The sequence below is a fragment of the Euleptes europaea genome, chromosome 13, assembly GCF_029931775.1.
Source record: "Euleptes europaea isolate rEulEur1 chromosome 13, rEulEur1.hap1, whole genome shotgun sequence".
Lineage (NCBI taxonomy): Eukaryota > Metazoa > Chordata > Lepidosauria > Squamata > Sphaerodactylidae > Euleptes > Euleptes europaea.
In genome coordinates, this window is record NC_079324.1 from 51,031,734 (window position 1) to 51,052,788 (window position 21,055).

General features: G+C 41.6%; 1 protein-coding gene across 1 annotated transcript; it reads right to left on the reverse strand.

Annotated features, from left to right (window-relative positions):
- Positions 1-7,127: 7,127 nt before the first annotated feature.
- On the reverse strand, positions 7,128-13,967 carry SNAP29 (synaptosome associated protein 29). The gene is made up of 5 exons (XM_056859631.1): positions 13,719-13,967; positions 11,630-11,826; positions 10,004-10,089; positions 8,043-8,147; positions 7,128-7,285 (listed from the first exon to the last, which is right to left on the reverse strand). Exons 1-5 carry the CDS (start codon positions 13,965-13,967, stop codon positions 7,128-7,130), a joined length of 795 nt encoding a protein of 264 aa, XP_056715609.1.
- Positions 13,968-21,055: the final 7,088 nt, after the last annotated feature.

Below are 21,055 nucleotides of genomic sequence, written 5' to 3' on the forward strand. Positions count from 1 at the left end.
AGTGCATTTAGCACTGATGTTCACTTTTCATCTCATCCAGTTCATAAGCAAAGTAGTCACAAAGTCCTGACTCTTCAGTTCTTCCCCAAGCACACTCAGTTTAAGTTTCTACAGAATCCTGCTTTGTCTTTGTCAGTTTGCTTACAAGCTTCAGAATCCATCTGTTTCTCTGCAAGAGGCTTATTTAAAGCACTGGGAAGATATGCATGAGACACATGTAGAGTAACTGATTTTGCTGTTTATATTTTCTGCTGAGTTGCAAACGCATACCATGTCACAACATTGTCTTTAATTGCTTCATGCCACCAGCTTTTTTTCGCATTGGGCCTTTTCTTCTGCACCAACTGCTTCCTTCCTTCCGAATCCCCCATCTCATCCCAATTCTTGCTTAATCATGGGCTTATTCGGTTTTAGAGGCATATAAAAGGGGGGAAGGAGAGAAAGGGGAAATCAGAAACAACTTTGTACAAACCAAAGATTACATCAGGAACAAATTGGTGTGACCAGGCATATCAAGAAATAGTTAACTTGTGGAACTACCTGCCCCAGGATGCAGTGATGGCTGCCAACTTGGAAGGCTTTAAGAGAGGAGTGAACATGTTCATGGAGGAGAGGGCTATTCATGGCTACTAGTAAAAATGGATACTAGCCATGATGCATACCTATTCTCTCCAGGATCAGAGGAGCATGCCTATTATACTAGGTGCTTTGGAACACAGGCAGGATAATGCTGCTGAAGTTGTCTTGTTTGTGGGCTTCCTAGAGGTACCTGGTTGGCCACTATGTGAACACACTGCTGGACTTTATGTTCAAGGCAGCAACACACACACACATACACACACATACACTTTATTTGCCTTGTCTCCAGGCTGAGAGCCCTTCTTTCTCCTGTTTCCTTCCAACTACCATTAGTAGGCCCAGATGGAAGGCAGGAAGCACCTAGTTATCCCTCCATTGTGTCTGGTTCCAGATCCAGCTGTGAATTAGCATTCCAGTAAACATTTATATTGAAACTTAATGCCATTTGTACAAGATTTATTTCTTGGGGCTATTTGGGAACCTCTTTAGGTTAAAAACAAGATAGCATTATTCACAAATATGCAAGGGACTATACATTTTACACAAATGCATACACACAGAATAACCATTTCTATCTCTGGCAGAGCCGAACTGCAGAAAAATGTGTTTATTCAATAAAAGTTAAAATGTAAGTTTCGGGTTCAGCTTATGAAAGCATCCTGCAATTTTACTGCAGGTTTCCTGTCCATACGATCAAAGGGTTTGTATTATTGAGCACCTCAAGTAGAAAACATGATCCTCCTGACCCACAGTGTTTCGAATGGAGAGGACTACGAGGTATATTATCAGCCTGGTCATTTTTGCACAGTCAGATGTTCTTAGAGGTTTAAGTAAATGATTGCTTTTTGGAAAGTGGCTTAGGAGCTTTGCAAACTCTGACTCTGCAAATTTCTTCAGCAATAAAAGGTAAGTGTTTCTCCAGGCACGCTAGATATTCAGTAAAGGTTAAGACATAAGTTTTGTGTTCAGCTTATAAAAGCCTCTTTCAGTTGTACTGCAGGTTTCCCATCCATAGGATCAAAGGATTTGTATTATCAGGCATCACCTAAAGTAGAAAAAATGATCATCCTGACCTACACTATTTCTTTTTTTCTCTCTTTTATATATATATATATATATATATATATATATTATTGCATTGGAGGTCATTTTACATCTCCATATCTTTATAATTACACTTTACACTTTCCTTCTTCCAATACAAATTTTCCCCTCCCCCCCGGACCAATCCATAATATCATATTTTCATATTTTCAGCCATGAGCATAGCCTTTTGTTTTACTAAAACCTACACTATTTAAATTAGAGAGGAGTACATGGTCTACTAACAGCCTCGATTGGGTAAAGTACCATCAACTTACTATCTTGATAAGCTGTTAACTATGCACATAGGTTGATAAGAATCCTACTGCACCAGATGTTGTTCCCAGCAGTGGAAAGACAGGTGTGACCTGCCAGCAAGCAGGCCATGGAGTCAACACACCACTTGGTATTTAGAGATATACCTGCTTGAGAACATGGAAGTTCCATTTACCCATCATAGCATTCATGACCCATTCAGGCCTGTAGGTAAGAACAGAATCCTGACATCTTTTTAAGGTTCAGGCCAAGACTTCTCTATTTACTTACCTTGACCGATTTCTTCCAGTCGCTTTTTAACTTATTGCCAAAATATATTGTAAATTTTATTTGTGTTTGCATATCTTGTAGTTTAGTTGATTTATGGGACTGTGATTTTATTCATTTTATCTGGGAGCTACCCCAGAAGCCTATGACTGAGACAGTGTGTGCCTGTGAAGTGCCGTCAAGTCGCAGCTGATTTATGGCGACCCAGTAGGGTTTCCCTGAGAAGTAGGGGTATAAATAAGCAAACTGCTCACAATGGTGCTAGGGCTATACATGTTATGGCTGATAGAGACAACAGAGCTGTCCTCAAATGCCTCCTACTCACTTACCACCAGGGAACGCAGTCCAATAGTTAAACAAGTCACTTTAAATCAGAAGGGGGAGCACTTCCATTTCTGTTCCTGAAGGATGCCTGATCTACCTCATCCCCATTGCCACCTACATCCACAACCTGCCTATAACTCCTTCCAGTATGGGAGGGAGGGATTTGTAACCTGTTTATAGGAGAGCCTTTCTAGGACTAGCCTGCCAATTGCCTCAGCTTCACCAAGCAGCATTCCCAATCACACGCACACATTGTTTATTGCATCAACATATTTGGTGTTATTGAGAGGGGACGGTACATTTCCAGAACCATTACTTGAGCATTCTCAGCATTAGCAAGAAAGAAAGACAAAGGCAGACACTCTTAATGAACAAGCACCTTTATTAAGCATCCGACTGTCCAAAGGACCTTCAATTCAGGTTAAAACTGCAAACCTGTATTTCAGTCAGCTTGCAATTAAACAGAAATGTATTAGCTGAGAAGTTGATCCAAAGATACAAGTTACCTTACAACAAAAAAGTTTCAGTTATTTCAACATCTCTATCACAAGGATTTATACTTCAGAATGTCAAGGAGAAAAGGGCTTCATCATCAATAGAGAATTTAAGTGTCAGCTGCTTTCCAAGGCTGAAGGGGCTATGTTATGAAGTACAGCCTCTCCACTTCGCAGAAGTACACTTTTGCAATACAAAAAAGAATGAATGCACTGACGCTTTCACCAAGAATTCAGAGGAAACTTCATACTCAATGGAAGTCAGTCAATGAGTAAATGAACTAAGCAGTGGTTCAACCCATGAAATGTATTTTCCAAGGAAAAGCCAGTATGGAGTTACCAAAGTGTCAGCGCAGTTGTTTCCTACTACAACTCTGCAGGAGTACCCAAAGGGATCAACTGCAATGCCTGGATGATTTTTATTCCAGTTAAACTGAAATTACAGCTCCTGGGGCTTTATATAAAGGTATTCTGAGGAACTGCAGCTCTTCAGTACAATCGCTACACTAAGACACATGGAACTCTAGGGACCACTACATCCATTGTAGTTAGGTGGCTACCTGACTTTGCAGCAATAATACAGGTGCATTAGATCACAATCTGTAGTTTGGTCGAACTCTATACAAATATAGGACAGTTAAGACTAAAACACAACCCTTTGGAGAGGGCATACAGCTCCTATGATCTGCGCTACAGAAGAGCACTTTAGAACTCCCAAACAATTTAAACATCTCTAAAGAATGCTACAGCTTCAAGAGAACAACCTTAACAACTTAACCTGTCTACTCCAGATGACAAACTGTTTTGATTACCAGCATCTCACACACCAGGACATTTACCTGATAAGCAATGCTGCTGTATAACCCTCCTCTCCACACCAATAACGGCATAAGAAGGTATGTATGTTTGGAATTCTGAGCAAGGTCCATTGAAATGGAGACTGCACACCAGCAGAGATGGAAAGACTGTATCCTATGTGAGCAACATATGTGGAAAAAATCCTCTGCTGTTTGATATTGTCTTACTCCACGCAATGTATGAGCAATCCCACGTTCAGCACTAAAAAGGCCGAGGTGGATTGTACCACTTCAGACTAGGAGCAGGGCCTGTCATGAATTAATCCTGAATTTAAAAGAGTTCCTCCAAAATAGCAAACTAGTATAATCTTCTCCTTGACATGCTAGTTTTCTATGCAGAGATTTTCTTTCCCCCCATTATAAAGGAATATTCAGTCATACAATCCCCAAATGAAGTGGTACAGCCAAACACAAGTTTACCGCATCAGTGAGAATTACGGTAAAGACTATGTACTCCACATAGACATATTAGAATTCTCCCCCCCCCCTTCAGGCTGTAGGCTTCTACCCTTCTCACAGTTCTCTGAATCTGGAGCTATGATGTATTTTATTCAGAAAAAAAAGCAGACATAGCTAATGAGCATCTTTTAACCAATCTTTTCTCCAACCTGAGAAATGTCTCAGGAGCTGAATATAAAATGCCTTCCAAATAGAAATATTAAATTGCTTCTTGAAAGAAAAATTAAACTGTACAAAAACTAAGCCCCAGTAGCATCTGAATTGATCCTTAAGAAGGGGAATAGACAACTTCCTGGTTTTCACAAAACAGCGTTGTTTTTTTAAAGTTTGCTGTATAGTTGATTCAGTATTGCAAAACAGCTTTGCTTCATCTTCCAGACACGTTACACTGCCTTCTGCAGCAGCAGATGGTAGAAACTGTAGTCACTAAAAGCAGGAAAATTATAGGCAGCGGCCTACATTTGTCTAAGCATAGCTGTGCTCTCTCCCTGCAAGACATCCCTAATGTGGGCAGCAACCCCAGAGAAAGCCAATCGAACATGAAAGGCCAAGCATCAAGTTGATGTTGCTAATTAGCTGAGGGAGGGGGAGAACGGGAAGACGGGCGTTGATTTTCCTTCCAATGTCAAAACATGGAAAATGGGACAAAGCTAAGAAAGGTCTGCAGTATGTGTTAAGCACAGAAAGTTCCAAAAGGGGAGAAAGGAAGACTTTACATGGTATAGATGCCATTATGATGCAAAGAGCATTCAAAGTGTAGCTTTCTCAGCCAGCCTGTTGGCAAAAGAAACCACAATTAATTGGCACGGGGGGGGGGAGGCAGCCCTCCTTTGCTATTACTTCCCTTCAACGCTATTGGAAAATTGAAAGCTACAGCAATTGCCATTGCCCAATCTAACAGAGTTCCTACCCCACCAATTTCATATACACACAATCTAACACTACAGGGCAACTTTGCCTGGTCAGTCTCAGAAAGTTCAATTTCTATGGTATGAAATAAGTAAAGGGCATCTTAGTGGCTTCAAAGTCAAATTCCAGCTGGTTATCACTCTTCTCCTAAACAAAGAAGTGCCTCTAGTACTCAATCACTGCTTTCTGCTATCAACTACTAACCACTTACAACATAAATCAAAATGTAGAACAGGCTCCACTAATGTAATTGTGGCTAACATTCAGTGGACATGCCACAGATTTCCTGGGCTGCTGGAAAGGGTATGTGTATACAAATCTTCTACAAAGTCACCAGCATCATTTTGAAATTCCTGTGGCATGAAAGTAAAGCCAAATAAACCAGCCTACTTCGAAAGGCAGATACTCACCCCCTCCCCTTGTCCTTCCCAAGTACAAGTCTTTGATAGAGAACATGTACATGACCCAAGATTGCAATAGAACCTACACAAGTCATTGAAATTTAACCTTGACCGTGATGAGAGAGGTGGACAAAGGAAGTAACTATGGTAACACGGGAGGAGGGAACTGATGTTTTGATACTGTAGCCCTGCGACTTCTGCCAAGTTTCCAAGGAATTAATGGGGGGGGGGGTTTAAAACAGAAGTCAATGTAAAAGTTCTTAGCAATGTACTCTTCTAATTGAGACCTCAAGATGCCCAAACTGGTAGCAGATAACCAGTGAAGTTTGTGACAGCAGCAATTATATTAATTATTGCAATTACCAAAGTTTACCATAGTATGATTCACCGCAGGGACTCGCGAGATGGCATTTGCCACTATGCATTGTGCTCTCATGAAGCATGGATGGTTTTAACGCTGCACTTTTCCATGACAGAAACACTGAGGCCATTATTAGAAGTAAGTGGAAAGGAGGGAGGGAGAAAGACACAGTTTATTGCAGAATCTGCTTACAAAGCAGTTGCTGGAAAGTATGATGTATATTACAATGTGACCGTAATAAGAAATACTTCCTTGAACTAATGGAACAGGGAGTCATCAAGCAGGTAACTGCATTTACCAGCAAGGATTCATGCCCAGGGCAGATTTAAATGAACTACTTCTTTTGAAACAAATTCAGTTCCAAAGTGGTTTGGTCTTGTTGGATAAACAAAGGTCCAAATATTAACTGGACACATGGACCTAGTTTGGTGGAATTATTCCCCCCAGGGAGGTCTATTTAAAAATATTACAAGCTTTAAAAAAACAAAACAACTTATGCCTTTTGGTCTAAATCTCATTTTTTAAATCCAGACTTGAACATATAGGCACCCATCAAATATGTCAACAGGTTACATGTCACTGGAACCCATTACTTGTTATTACTTTGCTTTTGGGGGCACAGTCAGGCTATGCAAGGAAAGTTATTTCAGCACCTCTTTGGGTGTGCCCAGACTACGAAATACTGATGAATAATAAATCTACATTTCATAAGTACAATGAAAATTGAGCAACACTTGTTAGAAAGAGGCTGCACGTACACTCTTATGCTACTGAAAACTGGCAAAATGAAATTAATGATTGCACGGGGGGGAGGAGTGGCATGTGTCTGTTTACAGTTTTTCCTGTAAGATGCATGTGTCTGTTTACAGTTTTTCCACTCCAAGGCAGAGGCTCAAGAACATCCTCAGGCATGTGTACATGGATTAAGAATACCCTTAGGCATGTGTACATCAAAGAAGGCAGTTTAAATCTCTCATATTGCACTTTAGGTGATGTGGTTTTAATCACAAGGCATACGTCATATACCAGCATTAAAAATGGACATTTTCTTAAACAGTAGGACAATGTCCATCTATATAAAGATCCAGCAAGTCTCAAATAGAAATCAGAGAAATCTTTAAAGCTGCCTGACTTTTTTGTCCGTGGATTTAATATTGATGTCTAGATGATCAACTTTCGTGGTGAGGCGGTCCAGGATCTCGTCTTGATCCTCAATTTCAGACTGCAAGCCGAGCGCTAGATTCTTCAGACGGCCCAGCCCAGAAGACATTTCGCCTACAAGAAGGCAGACAAGAATAGGGTGAGGTTGGTAGAGAGGAGTCACACAGTACCTAGGTTCAGCTGTAGCTGACAGCCCCCCTTCTCCCAGATACCAACTGCCCTAGCTGAGGCCAGAGGGATAAGAGGCAGCAGCCAGGCACCCCTCCATCGTGCCTGGATAGAGACCCCACTAAAATTATTTTAGTTGTCAAGTGTATTAGTTTTTAGCTATTGTAAGCCACAATAGGGGTGGGGACTAAAAAAAAGTGAGGCGATAATACAGAGGGAGCACAAGGGACTTCTCTGGCAAGCAAATTCAAATTTTTTGGCCAATGTAACTGCCAAGCTGACTACTGACTAGATTCCTATTGGCAGAGGATGCGGTTCAAGCAGTTCTGAAATCACATTTGCCTTTCTGTGAACTGGAATTAACAAGAAGGGCAAGGGCTTCTTACAGAACATGTAACTGAAGATGCCCCAGATAAATGGCCAACTAGTGATTTTCTTACCCTAACCAAGTATTTCAGTATAAATATTTGGCTATTAAGAAAACTTTTGAAGATATTTATATTACAGATAAAATTAAACATTAGGGTTTTTGTTTTTTAGTTGATTACACACAATCAAGAAAGGCCTCCCCAATGACTGGTAGAAGTGCTGTGCACAAAAACTGGGATGATCCTTTTCAGCCTATGGAAAGGCTTACAGAAACCAGTGAGAATTACTTAGGAGTTAACTGAGGATCGAGCATTAAGACGTTCAGGCTTCTTACCTAAATTGCTGTCAATTTTCTGGTGGTAAGATCGGAGATATTGATTCTTAGGATAATTATCTGCTGGGACAGAAGAATTTGAACTGACTTCTATGGAACTGCAGTCTGGGGAGAAAGAGGGACACACCTTTAAAAACACAACGATACACATATTTAAGATGATGATTTCGCTAGTGTGAGTTCTGAAGAATTGTGTGGCTCTGGGGCAGTAATTTTGGCTTCTTATTTTATTACTGGAATCCCTATTATTAACCTTGCTTGCAATGCCAAGGGAGCAGTTCTTTCAGAACCGCCAATAATTATTCATGCCTGGTACTCTCCAAAGAGTCTCATGCAAGATGCCAATTTTTATCGCATCCGTATATTAAGTTGTTTATCAATGCCAGGGCATTTCAATATGTAGGCTGCCCTTGGTTCTTGATCCAAAAATATCAGCCCATCTTTTGCCCTGGAAGTGTATTAAACTACTGCTCCAGGGTCTGAGCTGGTTTCCCATAATCTGCTGCTTCTGATATTTTAAAATGAATTTTTAAAAAATATTTTCTCTTTCAAAAAAAAAAAAAACAGAAAAAAGAACAAGGAGGAAAAAAACTTAAAATCCAGCAACTAAATAGGTTACTAGAGAAGAGGAGAGAGAGCCTTTCTTCCCCATACATCTCCCATTCTTCCTTTGACATAAGAGACAAACGAGTCCTTCTGTCATTTCTGCCTCTGACTTTTCCAAGGCCTCTGAGGAAGTGAAGCAGAATGGCACATTAGAGTTTTCTTTTTTTTTTGGTGCACCCTACTGACACTTCCTCAGCAGGAAGCCCAAGAGAGGATGTACTTGGAATAGGCAGCCACATAGCGTCTCTCCGGGGACCAGACTGAACCTATGAAAAGATGGCATGTTTAATTACTTCATTCTGAGCCTTTTTGATGGGGTATGTGTGAACATATACATTGAAATGCATACATACTGCCTGTCTCCCCCCCCCTTTGAAAGCCTGGTACCACTTCAAGAAAACCCCTTGATAGTTAATCTACCTAAGATCACAAGAGGACAACTTATCCCTTCTTGGAGTAGCCTTTAGATACTGCTAAATGAGACTACAGTGCTTTAATACAAAAAAAGGTAAAGTTAATCCCATGTGCAAGCACCGGGTCATTACTGATCCATGGGGTGATTGTCACATCACGACATTTACCAGGCAGACTATGTTTACCAGGTGGTTTGCCATTGCCTTCCCTAGTCATCTACACTTTACCCCCAGGCAAGCTGGGTAATCCTTTTACCAACCTCAGAAGGATGGAAAGCTGAGTCAATCTTGAGCTGACTACCTGAAACCGACTTCTATTGGGATTGAACTCAGGTTTTGAGTGGAGCTTTGACTGCAGTACTGCAGCTTTAATACAAGGCAGCACAAAAAGGAGTGCCTTAATGGAGTAAGGTAACAAATATCAAGATGAACAGGCTTCTAGCTGTATCAACTTTTCAGAGCTCAATCCATTGTCAAATAGAACACTTGAAGAGTAGTTTCTGCAACACAGACCGCTCTGAAATTGAGTCATTAGCGATTTCAGTGAGCCTAGAAAAATATTTCAACTCAATGTGTATCCCTGACTGCTTACGATACACTACCGCACAATAATCAAGATTTATTGCTTCAGTTACTCAGTGATGCTTTCTGTTAAATGTAGAGCCAAAATACAGATGCAGTACCTTACTGGCCCCAACTCAAAGCATGTGATAGCTATGTGCTGCTGGATACAGGACATGCATAGATAAGCCCTGCACCACGAATGAAACTTGAATCCTGTGTTGATTGATATGGCTAACACATTTTCAAGCAACTCCTGTCTTTTACAGATCAAAATATATCTATTTATTTCAAAATGATACTCAAAAGGAAGAGCTGAGAAGATAAGGAGAATCAGCCAAGCTTCCTACAAGTGAATGCAATAAATGAGATTTAACAAACCTGAATTTTCCAGCTTCCTTAAATTTGGATGAGTCTCCTGGTACTTTGACTCTTGTTCCTTACTGGCTGCCGTAGCTTCTTTTAATCTGAGGGCAGAGAAAACCACTGTGTATAGGTCTGTCTGCAAATCAAAAGGGGCCTTCCATCAAGAGCAATGGCTTTTGCATTTGAATGTCTATTCTCCTTTGGGTAGCATTTCATTATCAACCTGTTACTATCTGTTCAGGGGTAAAAATGAAAATCACGGCAGTCAGAACCACAGTTCCCTTTAGGTTCACATCTCCTTCAACAAGGCCAGGTCTTGAACACCATTGCAAAAAGGACCTAGGGATGCGATGGGAGAACTTGTACTCTGCCAAAGAAAAATGTATTAGGCTTACATACTGTGGAGAGCCAGATCATGAAACCGGGGGGGGGGGGGGGAGTAGAACTTCTTTGAGCTTACACACAGAATGCAATCACATAGTCAGGACAGGCTTTCCTCTCAATTCCCTAGTGCAGTTAACAGTGAAACCTGCATTAGGGAGAGGGATCAGTGTGCAGAATCAAATGTCTTCTCCCTCAAACTAGAATGGGTTTACATGGGCTATAGCTGGCAGTGGCTTTTTCCAGAAAGAAAATGGCAGGGGAGGAAAGGAGTAAGATTTCCCGTTTCTCTCCCCATAACATTGCTCTCCTTGATAAAACAACTTGGCAACTAAATTTACAAAAAGAAAAAACACATAACATAGATGAGCATTCAGTTTAATTTTAGAAGCTGGGCTGTTGATAGTCACACATACTGCCGACACTGTGTAGAACAAGGGGGAATTAATGTTCCCCATCTTAGAATCCAATGAAATCACTTAAATGTATATCCAAGCAGGTTGCATACTTCTAAGTTACATTCAAAATTCCCTGGTATTTTTGTATCATTAGCTGCCTTGATTCAATTTAGAGAAAGGCTGGCTATGTTGTTCTAAAAGTAGTAAATCACCAAGAAATAAGCTTAATTTAAATATCCCATTAGGATGTATTTTGGACTCCTTGAAAATAGGCAATGAGTGTGATGGATTTCTTAATTTAAAAAAATTCAACTTAAAACACACAATAATGCAGATCAGGTACCATGGTAATCACCTGGCGTTCAAGGCAGTTAAAAACCTTTCCCTGCTCTATGGTACAGCTAGGGCCTGACCATCCGACAAAGATTTGAGTCCTGGACTCACATAACCACTTTCATTCAGATTCTCAATCTTCAAGGTAGATTTCACATTATAGTAGGTTGGTTCATACAAAACATCTCTGATATAGAATTACCCTCGGGCTTGAATGTTCTCTCCTCTTACCCTTTCCCCCTCATGTACTCACAAGTTAGCTACTTCCTGGTTCAGTTAGTTTGTCTTCCCAGACTGGAAGCCAGCTTCAAGCAATCCTGGTTACCAAGCCTGGGTTTGGAGAGCAAGCACAAATTAGAGTTGGCTAGTCTGGATGCAATGGCAACCCAGAAGTAACTGACTCTAAGTGAACCGAGGGCAGTAGATGAGCACAATTCTTGATTCAGGTTACAATGGCTGGAAAAATTATGAGACTCAATTCATTTAATACCTTTACCAGCTTCTCTGGAGGCCCATTTAGGTAACTTACTTGTTGCTTGCTTGATAATCAGAGGCTCCATTCTGCTCAGGCTTGGTCTCTGGTGGCTTGGCTTTAAAGTAATTTACAAAGCCACCAAACATACTCTTAATACTGTTGATGTGTCTCTGGCTTGTTTTTAAATCTTGCTCCATCTTGTCCACCATTCGCTCGCTACGTTTCAAAGCCTCACCCTGCCGTGTAAGCTCCTACAAAAAAGGGATGTGGATATTGAGCTTCCCAAATAATCAGTGTTCAAGGACTGCGCTCCCTATATTTAGCTGAAATAATATGTAAATTCCTGTCCCTTCAGTGAGTTGCAGTGTAGTGTTTGGGACAGTGGTAGAGAGATTTAATGGTGATCCTTTGCATTTCCACAGCATTCATTTAAATGGTTGAAATATTGATATAGCAGAAGGTCAGAAGAGGAAGCTAAGATTCTTCCAATATTAAATTTAACCAAAGGTATGCTCATTTCAGGCATCGTACACTTAGCATTTCATAGCTCACAGTCTGGAACATATGGCCAATTCAGTAGTCCAGAACTAAAATTACATATCAGAATAATTTGTAGCACTGCTAGACAGATTCCTATAATTTGACCATAAGGCTTTTTCAGTAAGAGCTCAAGGATTTTAACAGGGAACAAGAAGGTTCCTACTGGCTTTAGCTTGATCCTTCAAGTTACACTGCAGCTGAGTTTAAATTCAGTTCCTCCACAGTAATGACGGGGGGGGGGGAATCCTTTAATTATGGTTTGTACAAGCTTTAAAGTTATCAAAAACTCTGAAATACTTATTTCAGTATATGTCAATAAACTCCGGATAATATTTTGCTTCTCCTCTCCACTTGAGAAACGTTTCTCAACATCAGCATACAAAGAACTTTCCAAGGTTATATAGGAAAGAAAGGTTTCTGATACCATGGGGCTTATCTATTTTAGATTATAATGGGGGAAAACAGAAGGAGGCAGGAACAAAGGCACAGGCCATTCTTGAGAATTACAGCTTGGTTACAACTGGGAATCAGGTTTAGGGGATTATCCATGGCTGGATAATCTCAGTAGTAGAAAAGAGCAAGAGTCCAGTAGCACCTTAAAGACTAACAAAATTTCTGGTAGGGTATGAGCTCATAGTTCTACTTACCACACATGCCTAGCAAAAGTATTTAATTGTATGCATCATAATAAGAGGAAATGATTAATTGTAGAGAAGTATCTTAATAAATTGAACATAGATTATTCAGACAGGCGCAGACTTAATTAGGTAAATTAGACATAGTGTCTGTTGTAGCCATAGGCATGTTTATGAATCTGAGTTCTCCAGGTTCAGCTTATCTTTCCTCTCAAAAAACAGGGCAGAAAGATCGGAGACTGTGACTAAAGACTACTTCCTTGAGAGATATTCCCCATTAATAGTTTCCAATTCTACTGGTCTAGAGTAGTTTCCTTAGAAATGTTTTGTGTTTTCAATTTCAATCATATCAGCATATATCATTGAAGCCTACTGGGAAAATCTATTTTTGTTCTGCCAAGATCCCCCCCACCCTTCTCCAGAGTTTGAAGAGCAGTAAGGGAATCTTTACACTAAGCCCCTCAGCACAACAAAGTTAAGAGCCCCTCACCCCAACTTGGAGCTGAGAATGGCACACTAGCTCTTCCTGAGCGTTGCACTGGGCCTCTAAGATGCAACAGGCATCACAAAGGGCAAAGTCAGTGGCAAGCAGATGTGGGCAGGGCAAAATTTATGAGCCTACTTACTAATGACATCAATGGTTTTAACTGGCACATGTCGGGAGTTTAAAATACTGCTGGCCTGAGTCAGATGTGTACAGGCAATCCAGTATATATTTCATTCTAGTACAGCAAGCTTTCCTAATCTGGAAGAGCACCACGTGAGGCAGGAAGACCTGCTGCTGGAAGAAAATATTCTGTACATGAACAGAACCAGTTTATGACGGGACACATAAGTATTGAATCTCACCAGCTGCGGACATGACAAATGTGAAAGATAAGGATCATGGTATTGTCCTTTTTCTTTTCTTTTTTTCCAATGTATTATTGCAGGACAATACTTGGGGATTAGTTTCACTTTTTGCTTACCTCCGACATGTCTACTCCAACATGTTCAGATTCATAAATAAGGGAGAGTGACCTATGAGTGCTATCCACAGTGGCCTGGGATCGCCTCAGAACTTCTTGCTGCAGATATCGCTGTTTATCTGTACCTTCCCTGTGCTGTCTTTCAGCAGGGTCATCGTAATCATCATTTCTGACATTCCACTTCACTGGCTTCAAGTTGTTGTCATCATCATCATCAAAAGGATTGTAGCTTTTTGGATGAGCAGCCATTATTACAGATACAAATCTTTTTTTTATATATACTGAGAATGTAAGCAAAGCAATGGCAGAACAGAATTAAACCGGTGTCCTTCAGACCCTGACCAACTTCTTCATTTCAGAAACAGCCGAAATCCACGAGATGGAGAGCCAAACTCTGTAAAAGTAATAACGCTGTTACTAATATTTGAACAGCCACAAATGGACAGAGATATACAAAGAAGACCAGCCAATTAAGGCCCTCTCCCTCAACCAAGGAACACTTTAACTTATTTTAACAAATTCTCTCCTTTACTTCTTTGTATTTGCCAAATATTTCCCTTTGGATCAGTGTGCTGATGTGTGTGTTATCTGGTTCAAAAACAAATACACACCAAATTTATCCAAAGCAAATGAGCCAAAGTCACACTTTTGCCTTTCCCAGCTCTTCTGTTTGTTATCTTAAACTGTCTGCTTGGTAGCAGGCTTTCTGCAGTGAACCTGCACTCCAGCTCTAGTACTTTACAATATGCATTGGATGGGCAGATCAGTAATGGCGAAGTCTAGTATGTGGATATGATAGCAAGTTAGACTGGACACCTTTCAGACTTTACAATAATATGTATAGATATCTGTTTCTGCTGCTACCAAAATGTTACACTTTAAAATCTTGATCCTTTTTTGCTTTTTAAAATGTATTGACAAAAAAGAATAAACAGTTTGCATGCTTTCAGTTTTCTTACTTAAATTTACTGCTGTCAAATAAGTTGTAACCAGTGTGGTTTAGGATTTAATCCATCCCCCATCTTCCCCCTCACTTCTCTTCAACACAGTCCTTGCTAATTCAAATCCTCTGTAAAAAAAAATCCTGCTTCTTAAGTATTATCGACTTTTAACAAATCTTTTACACATTCAACCACTATTCATAACCTAAAAGAAAAGCTTGAACCAGAAAAAAAGGGGGGGGGGAGAATACAAGATTTTTTTAAAAATAGGGTATATTTCCACAACATTTCTCTGCATTACCGTACACCTTTCTTTTACACTTGAATTTCAGTAATCAAGAAACAAGCTACCCCAGGATACATTTACATCAGCGGTGGGGAATGTCAGGCCCGGAGGCAGTTTAAGGCCCGCAAAATCATTTGATCTGGCTCTTTGTGGGTCCTGGCAGATCTCTAGCTCAGAAGGATCTAAGACTGGCGATCCGCCCCCTCCCGCAGACAGGAATAGCCTCTATTCAAGGCAGAGTGAGTTTGCTTTGCCAAGAAAAGGAACCTTCCCCCCCCTTACAGAAGAGTCATTAGCTATGGAGCTGCTAGGACTGCCCAAAAAACTGTGTTAACCCTTTCCCACCCAGGCCATGGAGAAACGTATTCCCTCTGTACCACAAGAGGGCTGGGGGCAGAAGTGGCGACAATGGAGGGGTTAAAGGAGGCAGGGCCAGAATGCACGGGCGGGGGTTCTTAGCCAGTGAGTCCTCATTTCATCCCTGCAGGCGGAGGCAGCAGGAGCCGGCTGTAGAATCCGGCCCCAACCATGTGGAGCAGGAGCAACTCCAACGTGTGGCTGGACAGCTACGCCCGGCTGGTGCAACAGACCATCCTGTGCCACCAGGTGGCTGAGTGCGCCACTGGTTGGATGCCTGCCTGCTTGCCCGCGTGCACTCATGTGGGGCAGCTGCCTGCTTGGGACTTGGTTGGCTAATTTTAAAGTTGATAATTTTGTATGGCCCGCGTATGTTCTAAATATCCAAATGGCCCTTGGCAGAAAAAAGGTTCCCCACCCCTGATTTACATCATCACACATAAACAATTCATGAGGAGTAGCCACGTTATTCTTGCATCTGATGAAGAGAGTTTGACTCACAACAGCTTATGCTACTACATTTATGTTAGTCTTCAAGGTGGCACCAGACTTCTGTTTAATTTAACAGCAGAAAGGGATGTACATCTTGCTATTCTGGGAATGCGTTCTCTGTTTTTTGCTATAATGCCAGTATCCATCATATTTTGATCTTGGCCTTCCTCTCTATACCTCTAAGCCTTTTACAATCGCCTGCAATTTTTAAAGATCACTAACAACACAAATAAACAGGGAAGTCATTACAGAGTCCAATCCAACGTTAGTGGTTAATCCTGGTCTCAGGACACTGTGCACTGTGCCAACTACTCCTCCGCAGCAGTATTTTGAAAGCACTCTGCTTAACTCCCCTGATTTAACTCACAAGGATACTGGCTTTGGGAACTGATGACACACACAGAGCAACACTCACAAGGATAACGTGAGAAAACCACACAGACCAATGAGGCTTTCTGTGTAACCAAACCGTAATCCAAGGTAAACAAAAATTACAGAAGTACTTAGGGAAGCATGCACACTTCTTTGGAAGTGTTTAGAGCAGTGGTTCCCAACCTTTTTTTGACCAGGGACCACTAGGACTTTTTTGTTCGGTACAGGGACCCCAAGGTTCAAAATAAAAATTCTGAGAATATGAAAATAAACTTTAATCATAACTGTTAGTTAAACATTAAACTTAGAATAATATTTGAATATATATATATTATAATAGAGAACTTTTAATTGAAAATATTAATTTATTATGGGTTTATGTGCCGGCGTAAGCCAAGGGCTGGGCGGTGCCCGCAGTCCTCAGACGTGCCGGGGGGTATCTAGCCCCTTTCGGAGCAGGCAACAAAGATTCTGCTATCTCCCAAGGTCAGTATTCAGAGGTGTCGTCAAAACAGGCAGGAGTCAACGGCCGGAAAGATCAATCATAGCAGCAGCAAGAAGGCAGGGAAATTGCACGGTTGCTTCCGCAAAGTGAAAGCGTGCCTGCACTGCCTTTATCAGTCAGTGCACTTCCAAGCTAGGCTTCATCCTGCAACGACTCAGCACCAGTTCTCTGTCTGCTTAGGCTTTCCAGGCGAGCACTCCTTCGCCTACCCTGCAAAACTATACGCTGGCGAGTCCTGATATGCCTATCAAGTTCAGGTGAGCTTGGAGGGCTGCCATTCTCAGATTCCACTGCAGGAGTTGGGGGACGAGTAGCTTCTGTCTGCCTTTGTTCCATCTCTCTGCCTAGCTGTGATTCCTGCTGAGTTGTTTCAGGCTCCTTTACTACTGACTGCAATGGAGGTACTGAAGGCCCAGAGGCAACCTGTTCCTCCACTTCAGCTTCAGAGTCCTCCGGGTCCTCAGCTCCGAAGGCAGGGCCCATGACAGTTTATAACTTTGTTTCGCGGACCTTAATTTAGTTCTCGCGGACCCCTGGGGGTCCACGGACCCCTGGTTGGGAACCAGTGGTTTAGAGATACTGTTCCACAGTTACAATAGTAAGGATTTGCATTCACAGAATGATCATAATCATCTTTACTTGTAAGTAAGCCACAAAAAAACTATGGAACTGACCTGGATAGCCCAGACTAGCCTGATCTCGTCAAATCTCGGAAGCTAAGCAGGGTCAACCCTGGCAAGTATTTGGATGGGAGACCTCCAAGGAATACCAGGGCCCTGACGTGAAGGCAGGCAGTAGCAAATCACCTCTGAATGTCTCTTGCCTTGGAAACCCCACCAGGGGTCGCCATAAGTCAGATGTGACTTGACGGCAAAAAAAAAAAAAAAAAAAGCTTACTAGTGAGCAATGGGCGACTCATTTTCATGGGACTTGTTTCCCAGTAAATAAACATAGGTATGTAGCATTAACATTCAAGAACAGTAGTAGCATCACCTTTCATTAGTGCTTACCAGAATAGAATCAGGTAGTGAGCAGACTTCAGAGATGCAACATTAAATATTTTTGGCCACATCCTGCAACGTAACTGCCTGCTCTAGAACTTTTAAAGCCAAGCCTGTTGTTTTTAAATGAAAAAAATTGGGATGCCCCCCCCCCTCACCGGAATTTAAATCATAAGCTTTGGGTTTTTTGTTGTTGAAATGCTTTTTGTAAAAATCTGTATAAAGATAATTTTAACTTCAAATATGTCAAAATTCTACAATAGCATCATGGGATGATAGCTTCTCGTTATATGATATAATTGCTTCACGTAACTTTTAAAGAAAAAGTTTATTCACAGTTCAGAACAAGCTACATTAGAAGCCAAATCTTATGGGCTTCATGCCATTATGGATTCTGAAAAGTAAACCATACTATAAGATCCACAGTTTTGAGTCTGAAAACCAAAGTATCTCTGATGAGATTTATTATCTCTAGAGCTAACGTGTTTAACAGCAGTATATAGATAAAATAAATCTCATCAGCACTGTTGTCTCTCTCTGCCAGTTTGTTCATGCAGTTTTCTCTCTAACGTGCAAAGTTTCAAGAAGGTCTATGAATACAGCATCATTGGGGGTGGAGTAGATTTGGACAAGAGAGTCTGCGGATAAATTCAAGGAGGGAAGGGCAAGCAGTGGAAACCAAAGTGAAAATGTTCGAGCAGAATATTCCAAAAGACTAAACAGACAGGTTTCTGAATTCAAACACTATCTAAGATTATAGAAAGCAAAACCTAAGGTGGCAGAAGGCTTTAAGAGAGACTCCATTTTGAAATATTATACTGTAATTCCTATACCCTGTGTATAAGACAGGCATGTATGCATAATCCAAACAAAGTAATGAGAAAGGCAAGGCCCAAACAAAACAACATAATGAGAAGTATGCCTTTTCACAGGGAAGATGCCTTGAATATAAAGCCTTTGTCTCTGTGAATAATATGCATTAGGGTTTTATCAAACAGTGAACTATTTTATAGAAATTAAGTCTTCCGTCTTAGTGACTGAAATCATGACTTGAACAAATTTTACTTAAATCAAATCAACCCTGCAGCTCCCAGAAGGTGGCCTCAAGGCAAATGGAATGGAAAGTTCACCTTTGTCTCATGATCCATCAAGCCAGTCACTTGTCTTTAATGGAATTCAATAACTCTTCCAGTAAGAATAGTAAAAAAGGTCAGGTGCAGGAAAGTATCCCACTCTTTCAATGCATGCTTATGGGGTGAAGCAAAGCTTAACAGCAGAATTGGTGTTGGAGGAAAGAGAAATGCAAGAGGAGACTCTTTACAACCTTCTAGGCCTAGTTCTTATGCTATTTATTGATACTGCAGTTTGACCAACCCATCACAAAGATACACAGTTTGACCAACCCATCACAACATGAGAGATGCCTGAATGTGTGTATGGCAGCCCTTAGGGCAGACACGCTTGCATTCACATATACACATAAAGTAAGGACAGGGAGTAATTTTCGCCTCAGAGGGGAAAGCAGGGAACCAACCCTTCCCCTCCCCATCTAGTTTTTGATGTTAAAGATCAGATCCTCCCTCCAGATATATACATTTAAGTTTTTTCTCCTGACCTGACCTGACACAGCATCCCTAGTGTCCTCTTCACTCAGCCATTTCATCTTTGTGATCATCCTATGAGGTAGATCAAGCTGCAAGTGAGCATCTGGCCTAATGTCACCCAATGAACTTCACAGCGTAGTGGGGATTTGGTTTCCTCCACTAACTCAATGCTGCAACCCAGTGGCCTTCAACCTTTCCAGGGGACACTGAGGTGGCAGTATTGGGTCTATTAAGTTGGAAGCATGTGGCATCAGAGGAGGCTGTGACAGGAAAAGAGGGAGCAGGAATCGTCTCCACTGCTGAGTAACCTCCCTTTGTTGTCTTCTCGGTACGCGTGCAAAGAGAGTCCGGAAGTGTGGTACCCTTGATCTCAAAGCAGCACATCAAAAAAAGCACCCCCCTAAAAAACAACAGCACCTACCATGGCATTTTTTAAGGGATCATAACCTACCCAAGAGTTTCAGCCCACAGGTCAAAAACTACTGTACTTCTCCACACTGGCTCTGCCACATGAATACACAAAGCTTCCTTATCTCAATAATTTCAGATGGGTAGCCATGTAACTCTGTGGCAGCAACCAAAAACACAAGTCCAGTGGCACCTTACAAGGATATCAAAATTCATTTAGCATTAATTCATGAGTCAGACAGCTCACTTCATCAAATGCCTGAAGTGCTCATACACTAAGCATAATTACCTATACTGAGTCAGTCTATCACTGTCAAGCATCGCCTGTTCTGTCAGACAACAGCTCACCGGGTTCTCAGGCCAAGGTCTTTCGCGTAACTCCCTACCTTTTAGCCCTACCTGCCGTGGAGGTTCACTGGACAATCATTTTATTTACTTATGTTACTTATAGTCTGCCTTTCTCACAGGTACTCAAGGTGGATTACACTCAGTGAGACCTTGAGTCAATCTCTCTCTCTCTCAGCCTATCTTACCTCACAGGTCGGTTGCTGGGAGGATAAAAAGAAGGGAGCATGGTGTTGTAAGCCACTCTGAAAAGAAAAGCAAGGTACAAAATATCTAAATAAAGTAACTGGAAATACTACGGAGATCCCCATCAGGCCCTATTTAGCTCATGCTTCTCTTGTCAACACACACCTCAATAGGAAAGCTAGCATGTCAGGCCGGGAGGTTGTAGGCTCGGTTGTCTCCCTGACATACCGCTCTTCTACGCGCAAGGAAGGCTTTGTGCGTGAAGCATACCATCGTGTTAAGACCCACAGAGTTAAGACAAATATTGAAATAAAGTAACTGGAAATACCACAGAGATCCCCATCAGGCCCTATTTAGCTCACGCTTCGCTTGTCAACACACACCTCAATAGGAAATCTAGCACGTCAGGCCGGGAGGTTGTAGGCTCGGTCGTCTCCCTGACATACCGCTCTTCTACGCGCAAGGGAGGCTTTGTGCGTGAAGCATACCATCATGTTAAGACCCACAGTGTTAAGACAAATATTGAAATAAAGTAACTGGAAATACCACACAGATCCCCATCAGGCCCTATTTAGCTCACGCTTCGCTTGTCAACACACACCTCAATAGGACCACCTCAGCCATTTAACACTCACACAAAACAGACAACACTTAATATAAACTCCCTGCCCATAGGAAAGCTAGCATGTCAGGGCGGGAGGTTCTAGGCTCGGTCGTCTCCCTGACACACCGCTCTTCTACGTGCAGGGAAGCTCTGTGCGCGAAGCATACCTTCGCGCTAAGACCCAAGCCGACCGCTTCAGAGAGAGAAGCTAGGCCAGAAATCAGAGGGGGGGGGCG

Bases quoted from the DNA above. Each gene is read 5' to 3' on its own strand.
- SNAP29 (XM_056859631.1), bottom strand. From the start codon at position 13,967: ATGGCTGCTCATCCAAAAAGCTACAATCCTTTTGATGATGATGATGAC. The intron at 8,148-10,003 runs GTTTGTTAAATC...CTTTCTCCCCAG, and splicing joins AAGGAAGCTGGAAAATTCAG to ACTGCAGTTCCATAGAAGTC. The intron at 7,286-8,042 runs GTAAGAAGCCTG...GCCTTCTTGTAG, and splicing joins GAAAATTGACAGCAATTTAG to GCGAAATGTCTTCTGGGCTG.